Source organism: Carassius gibelio, chromosome B16, assembly GCF_023724105.1.
Source record: "Carassius gibelio isolate Cgi1373 ecotype wild population from Czech Republic chromosome B16, carGib1.2-hapl.c, whole genome shotgun sequence".
Lineage (NCBI taxonomy): Eukaryota > Metazoa > Chordata > Actinopteri > Cypriniformes > Cyprinidae > Carassius > Carassius gibelio.
This window is the reverse complement of record NC_068411.1, coordinates 26,634,099-26,654,226: the sequence shown is the minus strand read 5'-3', so window position 1 is coordinate 26,654,226 and position 20,128 is coordinate 26,634,099. Positions and strand designations below refer to the sequence as shown.

The window sequence follows — 20,128 nt, the reverse complement described above, 5'->3', positions numbered from 1 at the left end:
AAAGATACAGTGATGGATGCGATATTGAGAAGATGCTTGGATAATTATTGGAAATGATGTGTAACCCTGAACATACAAATCATCTTTAAATGGATAGCCCAGCCAATAGTCTATATATGAATATTCTGTCATCATTTTCTCACCCTCATGTCATTCCAAACATGTATGCTATTTTTTTTTCTGTGGATTTATTGTTTTTATTTGTACACTGAAAGTCAGTGGGGTCTAGTGTTGATTTGGATCCAATTGACTTTAATTGTATAAGCAAAAGCAGTTAAAAAAATTATTTGTAAATGATGACAGTGTTTTCATTTTGGGACACTTTCAGAGAAACTGCCTCCATTAGTGTGAAAGCCTTGCCTCCTGCCCCAGGTGTCTTCATTGCTCTTTTCTCAAGAAGCAGTCTCGACCTCAAGAGAGGCTGAAGGAGAGCTAAACTACTGTAGCCCATCTGCTCAGTCACTAATAACACTCCACAGGTCAGCGGGTTCTCACCATTGGCTGGTCTTTGGCCAATTAAAGTGGTTGGACTCCAGGAAAGAGCGAGGGAGATTGAGATCTCATCATAGAGAAACAGTGAGGATTCAGCATCTGCTTTAATGCTTCCTGAGTCTGTTGTTTTAAGCAGCAGTCTAAAGTCATTGAACAACACTGAAGTCATGTGGTTAGTGATTAAAGCTTATAGTCTCATTATGCATGATGCATACGGTGCACAAAATCAATAGACTTTCTGTGCATATTTATAATTGCATTGATTTGTATTGAGCATCAGCAAATCATGCAAAAATCACTCTTAAGCTCTTAAAAATACATTTCTGATTGTACATGAAGCTCATAGGAGATTTTATCACACTGAGCAATTTTAAATGCATTTAGGGTGAATGTGAAAAGCTTTAGGCAGTGAATGTTTGTGACCAGGCTCACCAATTGCCCCTTGACCTCCTGCTGCATTTGCCAAAACAGGCTATTGGGACATCAAGCTGGTACACAAGTACTGTAGAGATCCAATGGTTTCAGACAATACTTAGATTTATGTACCATGGTTTTTCAAAGAATACCATGGTATTACAATGTCCAAAGCACGGTTGATGTCTCTATGGTAAGTGCTTGCTCATCTACGTCCTGTGAAAGCGAAAGCACCAACTTCTTGCCAAGACTGCTGAGCTAAAATTAGTTCTTTAAGTGTTCATCGACGCAGTTAGCCAGCGTGTGCCATGAGGGTAGTAATGACAGCGTCACTATGGCAACTCTCATGCCACAGCAGCCGTGATGTCCCACACAGTATGGAGCTCATCTGATTTGACATTCTGCCTGATTGCACCGTTTGCTGGAATGTCATTTCCAGTTTGATGAGCTGTGTGTTCCATACAAGTGTGAATCTCATGAAACTAATACCATGCATGGATCATATTTCATGCCAAAAAACTTTATGAAAACAAAGCTTATTATAAGGTTTTTCATTGTAGCAGTGTTTTTAATAACAATTATTTTCATGAAATACTGAAATGCAAAAGAAAACATTACTGTAATGCAAAAGAAGATTGATATGTAATGTGATCATTTTCTTATGTGTGTATATTTATATATACATATACTGTATATATACACAGTTCATGCACATATATTATGTAAACACATTTTTATTCTTATTATATATATATATATATATATATATATATATATGTGTGTGTGTGTGTGTGTGTGTGTGTGTATAAGGGCCACTGACCATTTATCGGCACCGATATTATGCATTTTCATGGTTATTGTTCATTTTCAAAGCCGTTTTTGCTGATAAAATGAGTTGAAGGCATTTAAAGAAAGTTAAATCGGTGTTGTCCTTGAAAAAAACATTTGCTGGATCATAATGGATGCTATATTATAAGACAACAGAATGCATAAATAAATTATTTAAAAACCATACTGTAACAATATACAAACTTCACAATCACGGGAAGGAGGAGGCGCGAACCAGCGGACATTCAAATTAAGCTTTAATAATAAAATAAACACAAAACAGTACAACAGCCCCTCGCGGACGACTGTCGCGCACAAACAAAACTAAAACACAAAATAAAGTCCAGGCCTGGTCCTCTCTCGTCCTTCACTGTCGTCACTCCTCTTTTGTATCCTTCCGATCTCCTCCGTGGGACTCGAGACCGGTGAGTGGAGCAGGTGTTGCTCATTTCCAAATCACTCCACCGGCTTCGCTCTGTTCCCATGGCTCTCGGCCCCACCCCACTATAGAAAATACATTTAAAGGGATACATTTAAAAGTCCCAAAGACTTAAACTACTTCAGTCTTTGTGCATTGAATTTATTTAATACACGAGTTTCAGAATTTAAGTTGAATTACTGAAATAAAACTTTTCCTCAACATTCAAATTTATTGAGAAGCACCTGTAATTCTGTGTAATAAAATTTATAAGTAGAGTACTTTAATAATCAATAATACATGCGGATATGCATGTGTTTCGACTTGAATATTGCTTCTGACGAGACATGTGAACTCATGGAAACTGCTCCCAGCTTTAGGGTGGTGAAAGAGCTAGACACTGTCTCATGATGTTTGTAGCCAAACCTAGACATAGCAGGTCGATCCTAATGATCTAAGAGTTTGACGTGTTCTTAATTCAGAATGGGTGAGCCATGTTTGAAGGCATTGTATAATGTGCCACTGCCTGCAGATTTAAGTGTTAAGTAGCTAAACAGCAGTGTATAGTTAAAATAAAGAAGTATACTACTTGCCGGAAGAATATATGTCAGGAAGCCAGTGTAAGGACTGATGTGCTCTGGTGTTTCTTTACTAGTTGTACTTATATTTGCATTAATTTATAGTTTTATTGTTGATTCTGTTGACATTGACTTGTATGCAGAAGATTACAAACTCAAATAAGAATGCATTTGACTTTCATTTGATCCGTACACATTTCCTACTTCTCAGAAGGAACCTTGAGCCACCCATCAGGAAAATTTTGAGTTTGTCTAGACTGTTCTGATGACTCTTACTGCTGCGTGTGTCTTCTTTCCAAGCAGAAGCGACTGGCAAGGGCTGGCATCTCTACTGGCACCGCTCGTGTTGTATATTGAGTGATATTTTTATCCATGGCTGCCTTTAGAAAGAGGACGACAGACCTCAGCAGGACTTCCTGTTAAGGTCAGAGATTGAGTTAGGAAGGAAAAAACACGGATGAAAAGGATAGAGCACGTCTAGACTGCAGAGAAAATCATAAATTCACCATCTAACAACAACAGGCTTTAGTGTCCACTGAAGGCAGGTTGTGTTTGCTCTGAAACGAAGCGTCCAGAAGCTACAAATAAATAGCCCACGGAAGAACCGTTTTCAAATGGCTCTCGCAGGGAATCAATGTTCTGTGCCAGACAGACGGGATGAAAGGACGGCGCTAGCATGGGGGCATTGGGAATATCGACTACTGACGTTCCCATCTGGAGACAAACAGAAAACTTCTGTGCAAATAGGGGGGTTGGGTTCTTTCATTCTCTAAGAAAAACAACTCACAAGAGTCTGGTTCAGAGTGGGAATGGGTTCAGAGTTTTTACTGTCTGGGAAAACTCTGTGCTGACGTAAACCATTTCAGTCATAAAGAACCATGTTTATTTTCTGTGTTTTTTCTGGATTGTCCTCTTAGGATGCGCTCGTGTTCAAATCACAAGGATATTGATGCATCTTTTTCAAAGTTAATTTTCTTTTATCTCGATGTCGTTTCTCAAAAACACAGTGCTCATGCTGTAAGATGGAAAAAAAAATTGTCAAGACATGGTGTCATGAAGAAGAGCTGTGTCTTTGTTTAGTGGGTTAAAGGTTTAGTTAACCCCCCCCCCCCCCCCCCCCCCAAAAAAAAAAACTAACTAATTCCTGTGGGACACAAATGTAAATGGTTAGCTTGCATACTTTTCCTGATATGACCATCTCACTGCCCTTCTCACATGAGAGACTCATGATATAGGAAACAGACTTTGAACTATGTAGAATCCTTTACATTGAGTCATTGCCTACAGTGTCTACGACTGTCCTCAGATGTTTCTGGTTTAGAGGACTGTGATGTGGTGGTATGAAGAGTAGAGGAGGAATTTAGCATGTCAGTGTTTTGTAGAATTGATCATGCTGCGATAAGTTCCACACAGAGCGTGCAAAAGGGGAAGAATATGTTCACACCATGCAGCATTTCTCTTGCTGTTAGGTTTTTGTCTTCTCACTTAGTTTTAGGGTCAAAAAAACTTTTTTGTTTTAAATTTAAGCCCGTTTTTTGTGGCATATTTATTTTACGTTACTTTATTTTGCTGGATAGGAATCTGCTGGCTAAACTGTTTTCAACACTGACAATAATAATTACAAAATGTTTCTTTTCCACTAAATCATCATATGAGACTGATTTCTGAAGAATCATGTGACACTAAAGACTGGAGTAATGATGCTGAAAATTCAGCTTTGCATCAACAGCAATAAAATACATTTTAAAATACAATCAAATATAAATGTAATATAAATTTATATTATAAATTAATATAAACTCTATTTTGGATCAAAGAGAGACTTCATGAGAGACTTTTTTTTTTTTTAAATTAAAAAATGTTACCGACCCCAACGTTTTGAGCGGTAGTGCACAACATCCATATTGTGTACACCTAGAGGAACCTAAAGAAGTATCTTCCTTTTCTCCCTTCTCCTGGTTTTTTTTACATGTTTTTGTGCTTTTTTTTTTGTGCAGGTGGAGTCGCGGGACACACTGAACAACATCGCGCTGAAGTTTGACACAACTCCCAACGAACTTGTTCAGCTCAACAAACTCTTCTCCAGAAATGTGGTTCCCGGTCAGGTGTGTTTTTTCTCCATTGAATATCCTGTTTTACCACACAAATATAATTTTTTGCTGTGAAATGCATTGCTTTACAGAAGTAATAAAGGTTAGTAATGCCATTTTATGTGGCTATGGTGTTAAAAAAATCACACACTCTAAACTGAATTCATGGCAGGCTTTATCTGCAGACTTTCATTACAAATCTTCTCTTCCTTACCATAAGATCTCCACCACACGTTATACAAAGATTCAGTCTCTCACTGTTTAATATAGTGCAGCTGCATATCATTTCTTGGCCAGTATGACATTTAACCAGATAGATGGAGTGATTAATGACTTCTCTGTTCCAGTCAGTGCATGAGCAGTTATGAACGCTCTCTTACTAACCACTCCAGTATTGCGTCTCTTCACGAATACATGTTAAGCAAAGCTAAAGTCCGGATCGTTGATATTCACGTGGCGGCGAGCGCAGTAATGAGAGGGTAATAGATAGAGTCAGGCGCTGGAGATGGTCGACCGCCACCTGATACAGTACAGCTGGAGGGCTCTCAGCACAGATCACGTGACCAAACTCTGCGGCTCCTTCCATTAGCGTAATCCTCCCCAGCGCTTCGGCTCTCTCAATAGCTCCTCAACACTGACTCCACTGCCCTGCACACAAACACTAACACCTGTTCTGTGTTCAGAGATCTGAGGAGCACCGGGAGAGATCGTGTTTGATGCATTGAACTTTGAGACGTTTGATTTCTGATTTATTCTCTGTGCCTTAACAGTTTGGCATGAGAGAAAACATTTCATCAAAAATGTGTGTATTTGAATGTTTTTGTGTTCAGGAGAGTATTAAAAAGTTGAGAAGTTGGTGACCATGATTTTACCTATATATATATGTGTGTGTGTGTGTGTGTGTGTGTGAGCAATATCACACAATTAGTCATGCAGTATGGCTGTATTTTGGCACGGCTGTGATTTGGCCTTAGGCACAAGGCCACAGGCTGCTGACACCCTGGAGCTAACATGTCAGAAAACATCGAAGCAGATATTCAAATAGACATCATTTTTATTTAACAAACCACACATTTGAAGTCTAAACAAGTACATTCTCGCCTAAAAACACTTAAAACTACATTCAGTGACACTAAAACAGTATTATTTGAGTTCATATAACGAATCCACTATTAATTTCATACAATTAAAGTGGATTTGATATGTATGTGTGTGACCCATGCTGGCAAAATGAGTAGTAATGCTCATGGGCTAATTTTGAGCTACAAAAAAGTGAAAAATGTTGAATAATTTGAGATTTTCACAAAAAAAAAAATGAGTTCATTAAGTTCTCATCTAGCGATCCCAGTGCTCCAAATAGTAATTAAACATCTAAAAGTGTCTTTATTTGTATGTTTTCTGAGAGGAGTATGTGTCATCTGAAGCGCTCTCATAAAGATGACTCTATTCCTATACACAATCTATACACAGATTTACAGCAGGCTAAATATATTTAGGTATTCACGCAAACATAATCTGTTATATTTTAAGTGAACGTTTGGGGAAAAACACTGAATGTGTAACATGATGTATCTATCTGTATCTGTATTTTTATGCTCTACTGTGTTAGTGTTATCTTTATGCACCAAGGATCTGAAACTAACGCAATTTCAATTCTCTCTGTGTGTACATGTGGAAGAATTGACAATAAAGCAGGCTTGACTTGATTTTATTAGATCTGCGCAGAAAATGTTTAATATATAAAATATTTCTGAAATTACAATATTATTAAATTATTTTATTAAGTTTGTATTTCTTATATTTAAAAATGTAATTTTGTGGAAAAAAAATCTATTATTAATCTCTCAATGGAACATTTTTACAGATTATTAATTTAAAATGACGAGTCAATTATCTTCTGTGTTAATTGGTATTATGAATATATTGTTTTATTTATCAATCAACAGTTGACAGCCCAAACAAAATATAATGGAAGCCTTAGGTAAATACTAGTAAACCTTACTTTTGTCTATATGTGTGTGTGTGTTTTACTTTTACATTTGGGGACAAACTTGCTAAAAATGTCCGCTAAAAATGTCCTGAAATTATTCTGGCAAACCTCATTTACATACCGGTAGCTAGATCAGTGTGTGTGTGTGTGTGTGTGTGTGTGTGTGTGTGTGTGTGTATGCATGCAGTATCTGGCTGGTGTTTGTGAAGCATTCCGCTGCGGTTGTGTTTGCAGGTTCTTTATGTTCCTGATCCAGAGTACGTGTCCAGTGCAGGCAGCTCTCCCTCCTTCAGTCCCAGCAGCCCTCTGTCTCCCACCTCCTCAGAAGCTGACCTGGAAAAAGTGACCACAGTATGTGACATTTCCCTCTTCACACCACACAGCCTCATCATTTAACCTGTGCTCTGGAGGGACTCTCACACAATCACACACGCCCTGCGAATGCCATGAGTTCACACCGAGGGATCTCTGGCTATTTTTCAGAAGCTTATGTATCTTGTGCTTTCTTGCTTACAGGATTCATGTGAAAGAAACTTCATGGATCCGTGAAATCATGAGCTGACAGCTGATGCTGTCATTGTTAGTCAGGAAACACTGTGCTTTGTTTTCCATCAGCTGATAGGAAGAATGCCGGTCTTGCAGAAAAACTCTCCATTATGTTTTTAAGGTCTGTGTCTGTCAGAGGAATAGGAGCTGTAATTGTTTAATAAAATAACTTAAGGTCAACAAGTTTTTTGGTAAAACACCCAGCTGTATCCCAGTTAGTCTGCAGGAAAACTGTTTGAGAACTTGGTGAATGCATGGCAAATTACACGCTTCACTTTAAATACCCAGACAATTATATCACTGTTGATCTAATAGTAAACAAAGAAGAACAGGTGGATACATAAAATATTTATATGACACAAATGGATGTAATTCTGTAAATCTGCTTTTGAGCTGGTTTTGAGATCACCTGGCTCAAGGCTGTGGTTTTTCACTGTCAAACATTATATTTACACACCCTCTCTATTCAAATATCTGCCATGAGCTGTGTCGACTTGCCCTCATTCTTATGCACTTCATCTAAATCCCTAAGAAATTAGACCGTTCTGGTGTGGTGAATAGGACTGGGCCATAGAGATTTTAAAATATGTAATCAATATTTAAGGACGTGCTCTAAAATGTCTTGAAGGGTGTGTGTGTGTGTGTGTGTGTATAGTTACACACATATATGCAATGCACATATACTGTAATTCAATAAATATAATAAAAGTATTAAATATATTATTTGTGCTTATATTGATAAATATATATTTATTATGAACTAAATATATTTAATTAATTACTACATGTAAATTATGTGTGTGTATAAAAATAAAAATTGTCTAATGAATCACTCTTTTCATTAGTTTAATGTTTAATGACAATAAGATAACTTAATATTCAAATTGCAATTACAATTGCTTAATTTAATGTAGATTGTTAGAAAAATATGGAATATTCTGTCAATATTCTGACTTGGTCACTTTCTTTTTTCCTGTGGAGTAACTGTGCTCATGTTACATGCTCTCAGTAGGTTTGTTGTTGAATTTCTGTTTTGTAATAAAAGGCTTTACCTTCAGCATCTCATAAAGAAGAGGCCTGTTTACCTTGCTGCCTCCTGGTCTCCATAGTGACTGCTGCGACAGTGCCGTTTGCAAACCTGCCCACTTGTGCGCGCAGCCTAAGATTCTCCCGTCCCTTTTAGTTTCTTTCACACATATCTATTTAGACCATTCCTCTGGGAAAAGAAGGCTGTGATCTGTCTAGCAGTCTGATACAGGTGCTGTACTAGGAATCAAATGAGGATCCCTGACCTGCTACAAAATCCAGTCAGCTACCTACCTAGACAGCATTGTAGGCGTACATGTTCTGACATGACAGCACCTTGTTTTAGCCAAAATTTCAGACTCTTCTCTCTTCATAGAGGGCAATCCCAGAATGCATTTCAAGAAGCTCTGTAACAAAATGAATTCAAGAAGCCAAGAGATATTTTATATATGGGAGCCTTCAATTCATTCAATATTGAAAAGTCCTACATACATAAATAAAGAAACAAAGTTGCTTGTCAGATTTCCCTAACAAGCAACCATATTTTTTTAAAATGAGCTCAAAAAAAACACAACCCGGGATTTTTTCACGCAACTAAAAAAAAAAAAAAAGCCCAAAGTCGCGTATAATAAATCTTCACTATCCGCGCTGAACCCTGAGATCATTCAGCAGTTTTAGTGAAAGTTAACGTGCCTATTGTTTTCGACTAACGTTTTCGTCATCACCCTGATGTAACGTGTCATTACGTGACCTTTACGGGTTGTGTGCGATGCGCGCACAGATTCCGGAAAATCACTGGCATGGTGAATGAACCAAAATCTAACGGTCCGGGAACAATTGCCGGGAAACATTACCTGATGTGTATTATCTGGAATCTCAGTGTGAAAGGGGTTTATGCTCATTTTCAGTACAGCACCCCTTGTGGCAATTCTGAGAATGCAATACCTACTTTCAAGTATTATAAATTACTGTCTAGCATTTTGATGACAAAATGGAGCTTGTGTAGCTAGAAGCATTTGTGTTCATCTATTTCTAACATGTGCTGACCCTTAAAAAGGTGGTGTCTATGTAGACAGCTCTCAGAACAAGCAGCGGCGCTCATTGACCTCCTCAGCCAGAGAGCCTTCTCCATGCACACTACAGAGTCCTCCAAAAGACAAGGCAGGGTGAGCATCACCCAGGTGCACTTTGATTCAGTCGAGTAAAAAAAGCACTTTAGTAAAGCAAACAGCTCTTTTCCTAGACTGTAACAATCTTTTAATTATGGAGCTGTTATTGCGGTGCTACAGACTGGGCTTGTATTAATTATTAAAGTGGATGCCCTGGCATGTTTGTGCGTAATGAAGGGCAATAGTGAACGCTGACCACAGAGTGCATTTTATTTGCTTTCAGAAGTGCATGCTGCTGTAATGTGTTATAGTAGTTATATTAGCCAGTTAGGCTTTTTCCGTGGTACAGGGATATGTTGAGGAATGTGCAAGTGGTATAAAATACTATAGTAAACATTTGTGTGTTTGTTTAGTTTTATTTATTAAATTAATGCATTTAGCAGACGTTCTATCCAAAGTGACAAAGCTAACATTTTTTACCTAACATGTTCCCGGGGAATCGAACCCACAACCTTCTGCGCTGCTAACGCAATGCTCTACCACTGAGCCACAGGAACACTATTTATTTATTTGTTGTTTTTATTTTTAAAGTTATTTATTAAATTGTCTTAAGTAATTAATTTAAATGTTAGTTTTTTTCATGCCCTGCTATTTGAAGGGGATAGTTCAACAAAAAATAAAATGAAAATTCTGTCATGGTTTACTTACCCTCAAGTGGTTTCTTTCTTCAGTTGAGCACAAAAGAAAATATTTGGAAGAATGTTGGTAACCAAACAGTTGACAGTGACCACAGACTTCTTTTTCCCCATGCACCTCTGAACCTTGACAATAATGCAGACTTGACTTGAAATACTACAGAAGTCCGTAGCTTGGTTACCCACACTTGGTTATGTGTTCTTGAGCTGTATTAAGTGAGTGGTTCTTGTTCAGAATAAGCTGCAGAGTGGATCAGACTTTATGCCGATATTCAGAAGTCTGACTATACAAGCAGCATTGACTCTGTCTATGAAATCTGGTGACTTTGAATTGAGTCTCCTGAGGAGTTTTTGCCTTGTATCGTCCTGATCTTCCCCTCCCTTCCTGCTGTATGCTAAATTTAGTTTGCATCATGAGAAGACGAGAGGGAGTGAGAGACTGGCGGTGAAAAGAAGAGGAGGAAGGCCTGTGTGTGTGTGTGTGTGTGTGTGTGTGTGTGTGTGTGTGTGTGTGTGTGTGTGTGTGTGTGTGTGTGTGTGTGTGTGTGTGTGTCTTAGAGAGATAGCCAGTGTTAATTACCAGTGGCTGCTGGTGTTGGCTGACACCAGGAAAGGTGACTTTGTCCCAGTGTTACTCGTCATGAAACAGAGTTTATGTGTGATGTTAAATTTGCACTTTGCATGAGTTCATGGTGAGTTTCAGCTCATTGTGACATTATGTATACCATTCAAAAGGTTAGGCTTTTGAAAGAAATTATATATTTATTCAGCAAGGATGGATTAAATTGATTTAAAAAAAGACATTTATAATGTCAAAAATATATATATTTCATATAAAAGCTGTTCATTTGAATATTCTGTTCATCAAAGATAAAAATGTCATGCTTTCCACAAAATATTAAGCAGCACAACTGTTTTCAACCTTGATAATTATAATAAATGTTTGTTGAGGAGCAAATCAGCATATTAGAATGACTTCTGAAATATATTCAAATAGAAAATGTTATTTTAAATTGTAAAAATATTTGACAAAATTATTGCATTTTTTGATCAAGTGCAGTCTTGGTGAATATAAGCGACCTCTTTCTCAAAAAAATAAAAAATCTTACTGACCTCAAAAATGGTAATATACCTCTGTATTTCCCTATATGGCATTTCACTTTATCCATAGTATATATTTTGCTCTTAAAGATTTAATTAATGCAGTCATTAAACATTAAGTATTTTGCTTTCAATAACAACAAAACCACATATGGATCCATTTTGGGATCTTGCACGTTGCCATAGAAACAAATCATTTCTAAACCTAAGGATGTGAACGGCTCCAGGCAGAATGTAGACACCTATTTCAGTGACATCTGTCAGGTAGATTTTGGCTTTTCCCCTGCAGAACCCGTTTCTGGTCATCAGATGGAGCTGCAGGTTGTTGTTGTAATATTTCACAGCAAACAGCTGCATATAAACAATTCCACAGATGACAGTTGATTCAAAGTGCTGTTGTTGATCTTAGAGTCAGCTGACAGCATCCGACTGCCGTGTTACTCGCTCTCATAATAATGGCTACATAGCAGTGAAGCATTTGAGGGCCCGTCTACTGCTTCAGACTAATAGCACATGAGTCATGAACATGTGGTGTGTGTGAAGTTGAACAGTACTGTAAGGTGTGTGTGGAGTGTAGTCAGTCCGGCGGTGATCTAATGATCACATGGATGTCAACCACCCACATGTGCAGCCCTGCAGTCAGGGTTAGTGGCCTTTTTCCAGGCTTAGGTTTTATATCCGGCTACTGGTCTCCTCCAGGCTGGATTTCACTGGGGCCGTGTAAAATCAACCCAGCGTAGGTAAGCTCCAGATGGCTTCGAGGACATTAAGATAGACTTTACACTTTTTCTCCTCCTCCATGTCGAATAGAAACGTCACCCAGCCAGAGGAAAATTTGTTGATCTGTCTCTCCCACAGTGGCTTTTTTTTAAAAATCATGAGATGTTCTTGGAGAAGCACTGAATGCATGTTCTTCTTGACCCAAAGACTTCAGAAGCTGTTGTTCTTGTGCAGCAGACTTTATCATTGTGTGCTTGAGTCTGGCCTGTCGCAGTAATTAAGTGGCTTTGATTGCTGTGATCTGGTGCGGTAATGTTGTTTATGAATTGAGCACCTGTGCAAGAGGCAGTCTGTTAGTACTGAATGTCATTATTGACTGCTACTGGGATAAACAAGTGCTTGAAATGCCCTTTATTTTAACAATGGAAAACTTGAGGAACATTTTAGGTTGGTCTACAGAATTGAGCAGCATCCATTCTGGATTGCCACCTTCTTCACTTTTTTATTTATGTTTCTTGGTCTGAAAACTTTTTTTCTTTTTCTTTTTTTGTATAACTTTAAAAAAAATTATTTGTATATAATTTTTAAAAACATTGTTGTAAAAATCACTTCTTTTTTGTGAACATTGTTTACAATTTTTTTTATTTATATAAATTTTTTATTTAAAAAAATGACTTGTCAGGTTTTGTTTTAATATAATATTTAAATAATATAAATACAAATGACTAGCTTTTTTAATAACCTTTTAGTTTGAAAAAAAATCACTTATCTTTTTCATTTAACATTTTTGCTTAAAAAAGACGTGTCATTTGTATATATTTCTTGTACAAATATTATTTTTATTATGTTTTTCAATTTATAACATTTTTATTTTAAAGTCTTTTTATTTAAAAAAAAAAATCTTAATATAATCTAATAAAATATTTTTGTAAGTAAATATTATTCATTTTTATTTATAACATTTTTGTTTCATTTATATTTTTTTATATTTTTTTATTCATTTTATACTGTATCAGTTAAGTTTTTGTTCATAAAAAAAATATTTGTTAATCTTTTTTTTTTATTTTGTAAAAATGGATTGTCATTATTTTTTTATTTTTCTTAGTGTTTATATATATTATGATTTGTCATGGCAGATAGCACATTTTTCCAAAGCAACTTCACATAAATTTGTGCCAAAAATGAATTTTCAAAACCTAAAAAGGTTTTTCAGAAATGCGTCTTCTGCTGTCATGCCCAATTGTACAGGGCCTTTTTAAACCTACTGGTCTATAAGTAGTTCAGAAAACATACTGACTAGATAGTTTTTAAATTATGTAGTTCACCACATCCCTAGAACAGATACCAATCTGTGATTTCTTCCCTAAATCGTAAATTAAGCTCTACAGCATGTGGGGAAGGCGTCATTTGTTCTTTTAAACTTCTACTAAGTTCCTAATTAATGTCTTCCCGGGACCACTGGATGTGTCTCTTGTATTCCGGTGGTTAATAACGGCTTTGATAATGAAGCTAGCTATAAACAGCAAGCCGCGTCACAGCTCTGGAAATACACAAAGCTATTTGCGTTTCCGTGCACGCTACACTGGTGGCATCCGTCCCCACGGCGCTGTTCGACATGAACGCCTTCTTCCTGAGCTGCCAGAGGAGGAGAGACTGTGTTTGGAAGAGGCGGGGAGTGTTAAATGTGAACGGGGTTTCATGAAGGCATGTTTTGACTCTCTGGTTGCTTATTCTGGGATCTGAAGGGTGGGCCGGTCTGTCACGGCACACAGGATGTGTGATGTCAAGGACAGAGGGCGGGAACAACGGCCACTGTGCTTGTCAGGGAAGATTTTGTGAGAGTGGTTTGGATGCTAAATATTAATTGCAAATGTTGTTGAACATGGAAAAATGTTTGTCTTTATTTATACGCAGATTTTGTGTGTGATTTATAAGCTGTAAACTGTAGAAAAATTTCTGAAGGGTCATGTGACATTTTTTAATTACATTGGAAAATATGCAATATTTATATTTTTATGTCTTTTACTGTATTTTGCAGTATTGTGTTTAAGATACTTCAAAAATATATTTAATGCAAGAAATCTGTAGCACAGATATACTGTACACTTCATACAGTTCTACAGTAATGGCATGGAGACATTCAGATTTTGATTGTCATCGTGTCAAATCTTTGAAAAGTGTTGATATATTATATTTCCTAAATGTTCTAAACTTGAAATCTAACATTTTTCTGAAAATGTTTCTACAAATGTGGATTGTTTGTGGTAATACTGCATTGTGGTGCATTTTAAGGGTTCAATTCTCCCAAAAAGAAACATTCTCTTTATGATTTTTCCTTCATGTCATTCAAATCTGTAACGGTTGCTGAATACGATTTTTCCCAGATATTTTGACAAATATTAAACTTTTCATGCAGTGAAACTTAATGGGGTCCAAAAACATTGTACCTCTCTGACTTTCATTGATGACAGAATGTTTATTTTTGGATAAACTATCCTTTTAATAATTAATTGAAGCATGACTAAAGGATGTCTTTGAAAAATGTTGCTAATTATAGTGTTACATATCGGTATTGCACTCAAGTATCTTGATCATGTACCTTTGCCTTTAATTACTGTTATTCAGATAAATAGTGTGTAAGTGTCTAATTGTGTCTTAGTGTGTTTTAGGAGTAAGATTTTCACAAAAGCCTTATAATGTGTTGAGACAGATTCTCTGTTGTAAACACTGTCACTGCCAGATCTGAATAGAGAGAAAGAAAGAGCAGGAGACATGAAGAGTCAGTGGTCTCTTGTGTAGTCACTACCCCAGCACTGGTGCATCAGTGTCAGTATCTCCAGTCGGCTCTGAGAGATGTGTGTGTGTGTGTGTGTGTGGCGGAGAGAGGCAGACAGCTGTGGGCAGGAGGTCGTGTTTGCCTGAGACCCAGCACCCACTCTCTGCTCCCGCTGTCGGCTGTGAGTTTTCATGCCTCCTCCAACACACACACCACTACCCAGAGTCCTGTGCTGCTTCCTGTTTCAGAACCAGTCCAGGAAGAGATCAAAACGTTTCTTTTTTCAGTTTTTAGTTTCACTTTCGCTGACATATACTACTGGTCAATCGTTTTGACCTCTGTAAGATGTGTTTTTAAGTTCACCCATTTTAATTTTATTTAATCAGAAATACAGCAAAAAAAACTGTTATATTGTGAAATATTACAATGTAATATCATATCTATTTTAAAATCTAATTTATTCTTATGATGCAAAGCTGAATTGTCAGAATCATTACTCCAGTCTTCGGTGTCACGTGATCCTTCAGAAATCATTCTAATATGCTGATTTGCATGTCATGTTGTTATCAATGCTAAAACTTATCTTGCAATACTTTATATTTTTGCGGAAATCGTTTTTTTCATGGTTCTTTGATGAATAGCAAGTTAATTTATTTGAAATGGATCTCTCTTGTAATATTATAATGTATTATATACATTGTACCGGAGCCATTTCTTTTTCTATTTTCATATTTTGGACTGATTTAATAATTTGTTAAAAATTATATGTGACCCAGGACCACAAAACCAGTCATAAGTAGCATAAGACGATTTGTAGCAATAGCCAAAAATGCATTGTATAGGATAAAATTATCGATTTTTATGTTAAAAATCATTAGGATATTAAGTTAAGATCATGTTCTGTGAAGATATTTTGTAAATTCCCTACCATATATATTTTTGATTAGTAATATGCATTGCTAAGAATTTCATTTGGACACTTTTTGAATGGTAGTGTATATAATCTACAGGTCATCATAAATAAACATCAAATTACTGTAACATTACATTCATAGGAGGAAAAAATCTAACAAAAATGAGGTGAATAAAGCTGGATGATGACACTGTTGCTTTACCGCTGAATCACATCTTGCAACATTGACGCTGATCGATTAACTTCACACTATTATTGATCCGAGCTAACTTGAGCTAAATAATGACAGTATTGTCTTTCAGAGCCTCTTTACAGCAGAATCTGAACTGTCTGCATAGAGTTTCCACAATCTCTTCTGCTATTTCGTGTTCTGCGAGCTCTGTAAAGGTGCTTTGATACAGTCTGTACCATATAATCCACTACAGAAAAATTCAATATTGATAGATTGATTATGTTGTTAAGATGAGAGGAAGATGTCAAATTCTCTCCATCGAGTCAGAAACGTAATCATCATATAATAACCAAAGTCATTATTATTTACTGGAGGTGATGTGATGCAGGCGAGTGGCTGTTGTTTCTTTATTTCTCACTGTAATCTGTCCCGTCTCTGTCTCTCAGGACTCCAATGGTCCTCCTCGCTCCGATGCTCCTGCCCCTCCCGTCTTCTCTGCCCTGCGGCCGTCCCGTGTGGTTTCCTCCACCTCGGAGGAAGAAGAGGCGCTGACAGAGAAGTTCCTCAAAATCAACTGCAAGTACATCACAGACGGCAAGGTGAGTCAGCGTTCGGCTTTATGCACAAAACTTAACTTATGAAGGAGTCCTCCGGTTAGTCATTAATAAGACCCCTGCTTTTCCTCTGTCCTCTGGGGAAACAAAAGACTGCAAAACAGTGAGGAGCTCCACGTTTTGCTTTAAGTGTAGGAGTTGAGCTGCTGTCTCCAGCACTGATCTGTTCTCCTTAGTGAATACTCTATGCCTGGCGAGTGTAATGATGTTAGTGCGAAGATGATTTTCTCTCACACCGTCAAAACATGCCTGCTGCCCTTATGTTTTACCCCAGCATTTATAGAGTTAATTCACTGAACAGCTACAGCATGAACACTGTGGTCTGATTTACAAACGTGACTTTTATGAGCCAGTTATTGTAATTGACCATTCCAAAAAATAAAAACAATTACGTTTTTCTTACCTTTCTGGGTTACTTTTGTGTTACTTTTGCTGTTTTCAAACTTAAAATGAAGACTTGACGTTCCTCTTTTACCACTGTCATCTTTTGTGCAAAGGAATAAGTCTTCTGAAAGTCCTCTCCCTGTGCTGTGTTGTCAGTATTAACGTCTGAATGATTCAGTGGGCTTCGTAGCACTTTCAGTTGTCAGGAAATTACTCCTCTTTAAATGTTTTGATTAATGTGTTGATCAAAACCTGCACCAGAAATATATATTAAACACTGTTGCAGCAAATCAGCATTTTAGAAAGAGTAATGATGAGAGTAATGATGCTGAAAATTCAGCTTTGCTTTCTATTTAAAAAAAATAAAAACATTTACTGTATTTTTGCTCAAATAAATATCTTGATAAGCATAAGAGATGTCTTTAAAAAAAACATTAAATCTTTTAGCATCAAACTTTTGAACAGTTGTGTTAATAAAAAAAAAACACACACACAAAAAAACATTTTTATGAAATATAAAATATTACATTTGATTGTTTATATAGTATACTTGTGTATATATAAATAATTATTTAGATGTAATTCATGATGTGTAATCATGTGGCTGATCATCTGACGTAGTTGTGTCCTGTGTCACAGGGTGTTGTTAGCGGGGTGTTGCTGGTGACGCCCAACAACATCATGTTTGACCCTCACCGGACGGACCCTCTGGTTCTGGAGAGGGGCTGTGAGGAGTACGGCATCATGTGTCCACTGGATGAGGTTCAGTCCGCAGCCGTTTACAGAGAGATCACTGACAGCAAGATCCGTGACTCCATTCCACCGTAAGACCTCTCACTTCATACCGTCTATTACTTGCCTAGTATTCAAATTATCCTATGAAAGCATTTAATAAAATACAGAATCAAATAATTAATCGAAATTCAATATCATTTTGAAATGAATCAAACTGAATCATTTTGAATTTGCGAACATTTTTCCCGAATCAAATCAAAGATTCACATGCCAAAGTGAGTTCATGTCCTGGCTCTCCTGCAGGTGGCACATAGGCCATAAAAACAAAAATATAAAAATGACTTGAGCAACCAGACTAATGGTTTTGATTATGAAAGTTGCAGCTGTGTTACGTTATTAATTGGATTCATCTTCAGATCTCTTATCTAGATTGACGATCTCTCAAATGTGACAAATCAGTATTTTGTCTGCGGTGAGCATGAGGAACCACTCTTCTGTATTATTATTTCAGATATCCACCATTCAGCTTTATTATAGAGGAAATGGATTTTTACTTTAAGGTTAATGAAGCATGAATTCAGCCGCCTACATCTGAATTACTCACCCATTCGATTTGTAATAAGAAGTTAATGATTTTAACAGCGTTTCCACCCCCAGATATTTATATCCTCTGTTGGTTTATGAATGATGATGTGTTTTATTCAGCTCAGACGGGGATCACTGCAGGGTCTCAGTTGTGGATGTGAAGCATAGATGCCTTTGATGCTGCAGATGTACAGACAGAGGGACCTACTTTTCATTTACTCACTTTTATGTTGGCTTGTACTCTTATTAATTGCTCCAAACGGTTTTGATTATGTACTTCTATCCACTTCCCACGTACCATCCAGACAGACACACGTCATTGTGCCCTTGTGTTTCAGAAGTCTCAGGCTGTAGCTTTACTGCAGTACAGAAGCCACATCTGATTCTCACATGATAAGTAATGATAAGAAGGCTGTGCATTTTGACACAGAAGCATCACAGTGGTGGGAAGCAAAAAGTTGATTTTCATGCACACCATGTTATGGTTGTCACATTACCTCATATTTTATGGTACAATACCAGCGAAGTCTCACAACACCACACAACATCATGTTATTTGAAAGTGGGCTAATATTATGTTGTTGTATGAAGTCTTCAAAGATTTTACAGTGTCTTTATTTTTATATTTTAATTAAAATATTGAAGTTTCTAAAAAAAAAAAAAAAAAAAGGAGATTAAGAAACGATAATTATTAGCATTGTTATCATTATTATTATTACAAAATTCAATGATATTATAACTATTGAGTCATGTTCAGCCCATAATTATATATTAGTTAAAAAATAATAATAATGTACTATTGTTATACTTTTTTTTCCTTTTATGGAGCATTGCAATGTGGTCTGATTAAACCCTTATCATTTTCAGAGAAAACTCAATGAAGCTTCTAAATATGAATAATAATAATAAGAAGAATATTTTATTATGACTATTTTCTTACATTATTATTATTATTATTAATATTGACACTTAACAATAATATCTAAAAGCATAACTATTTTAATTTAGTTTCCATTTTGATTATATATGTATATATATGTATTTTTTTTCATGTAAATGCAGACAAAACTAAGTTTTGTGCAGTGCATTTAACGTTATCTCTGAATAATTATTTATGCTATTACCATTGAAGAATACTGTGACATAGCAGTAAAGACCTTTACGTGTGCAATAATCATTTTCTAGACTGTGCATCTCTCATTCTCTCTGTTTGTGCCACAGGGATTTTGAAGCCATGTTCTCAGGAAGCTCTCATCAGACGGATCAGCGTCTGCGGGAGGGTTATGACAGCGCCAGCACTGCCCCCCGCAGCACTGAGGGCTCCATCTCAGAGGACGTCTTCACCGAGTCAGAGCTCTCGCCCATCCGGGAGGAGCGGCAGTCAACAGAGGAGCTACAGCAGGAGGACAGGTCATCAGGAGCCTCGTCCCAATCTGTGCAGACCCTCCTCCAGGAACCTCAGACAGCTGAGGGCAGCCATACAGAGGAGACACAACCAGCCAGCGAAACTGCCCAGCCCAAACAACCCAGCCAGAAACAGCCAAGCACACCCACCAGCAGGGACGACCAGCAACCACCCCACTGCCAGACCGAAGGAGTCGCCCCCTCCTCAGGTCCTCAGAGCTCTGCCCCTGGAGCAGGGGAGGCCATGGGACAGGAAAGCAGCCCCGATGGGGCTAAACTGACCCGAGATTCAGAGACAGACGTAGAGGAGCTGAGGAAGATGTGGAAGAGTCACACTATGCAACAAGCCAAGGAGCAGCGAGACAGCGTCCAGCAGGCCCAGAGAGAGAACGACCAACAGACTCAGAGCAGCCAGAGACTGAGCTCTGCTGAGGGTACGACCACATCTTCTTCAATACTTCTGCCATTCATGACCGGTCTGTGATTAACAACTTTTAAAGCGGGCATAGGTTTTTATATATTCCTGTGTTATGCTTAA

General features: G+C 37.3%; 1 protein-coding gene across 4 annotated transcripts in view; it reads left to right on the top strand.

Moving 5' to 3' along the window:
• The window catches only part of LOC127974705 (oxidation resistance protein 1), a 129,719-nt gene that overhangs the window by 93,330 nt on the left and 16,261 nt on the right, over nucleotides 1–20,128 (top strand). For all 4 annotated transcript variants that reach the window (XM_052578164.1, XM_052578165.1, XM_052578163.1 and 1 more), the window contains 5 exons: nucleotides 4,728–4,835; nucleotides 7,045–7,161; nucleotides 16,315–16,467; nucleotides 17,506–17,690; nucleotides 19,408–20,024. In XM_052578164.1, the coding sequence (XP_052434124.1) occupies nucleotides 4,728–4,835; nucleotides 7,045–7,161; nucleotides 16,315–16,467; nucleotides 17,506–17,690; nucleotides 19,408–20,024 (1,180 nt within the window). The remainder of the gene's footprint in view (nucleotides 1–4,727; nucleotides 4,836–7,044; nucleotides 7,162–16,314; nucleotides 16,468–17,505; nucleotides 17,691–19,407; nucleotides 20,025–20,128) is intronic.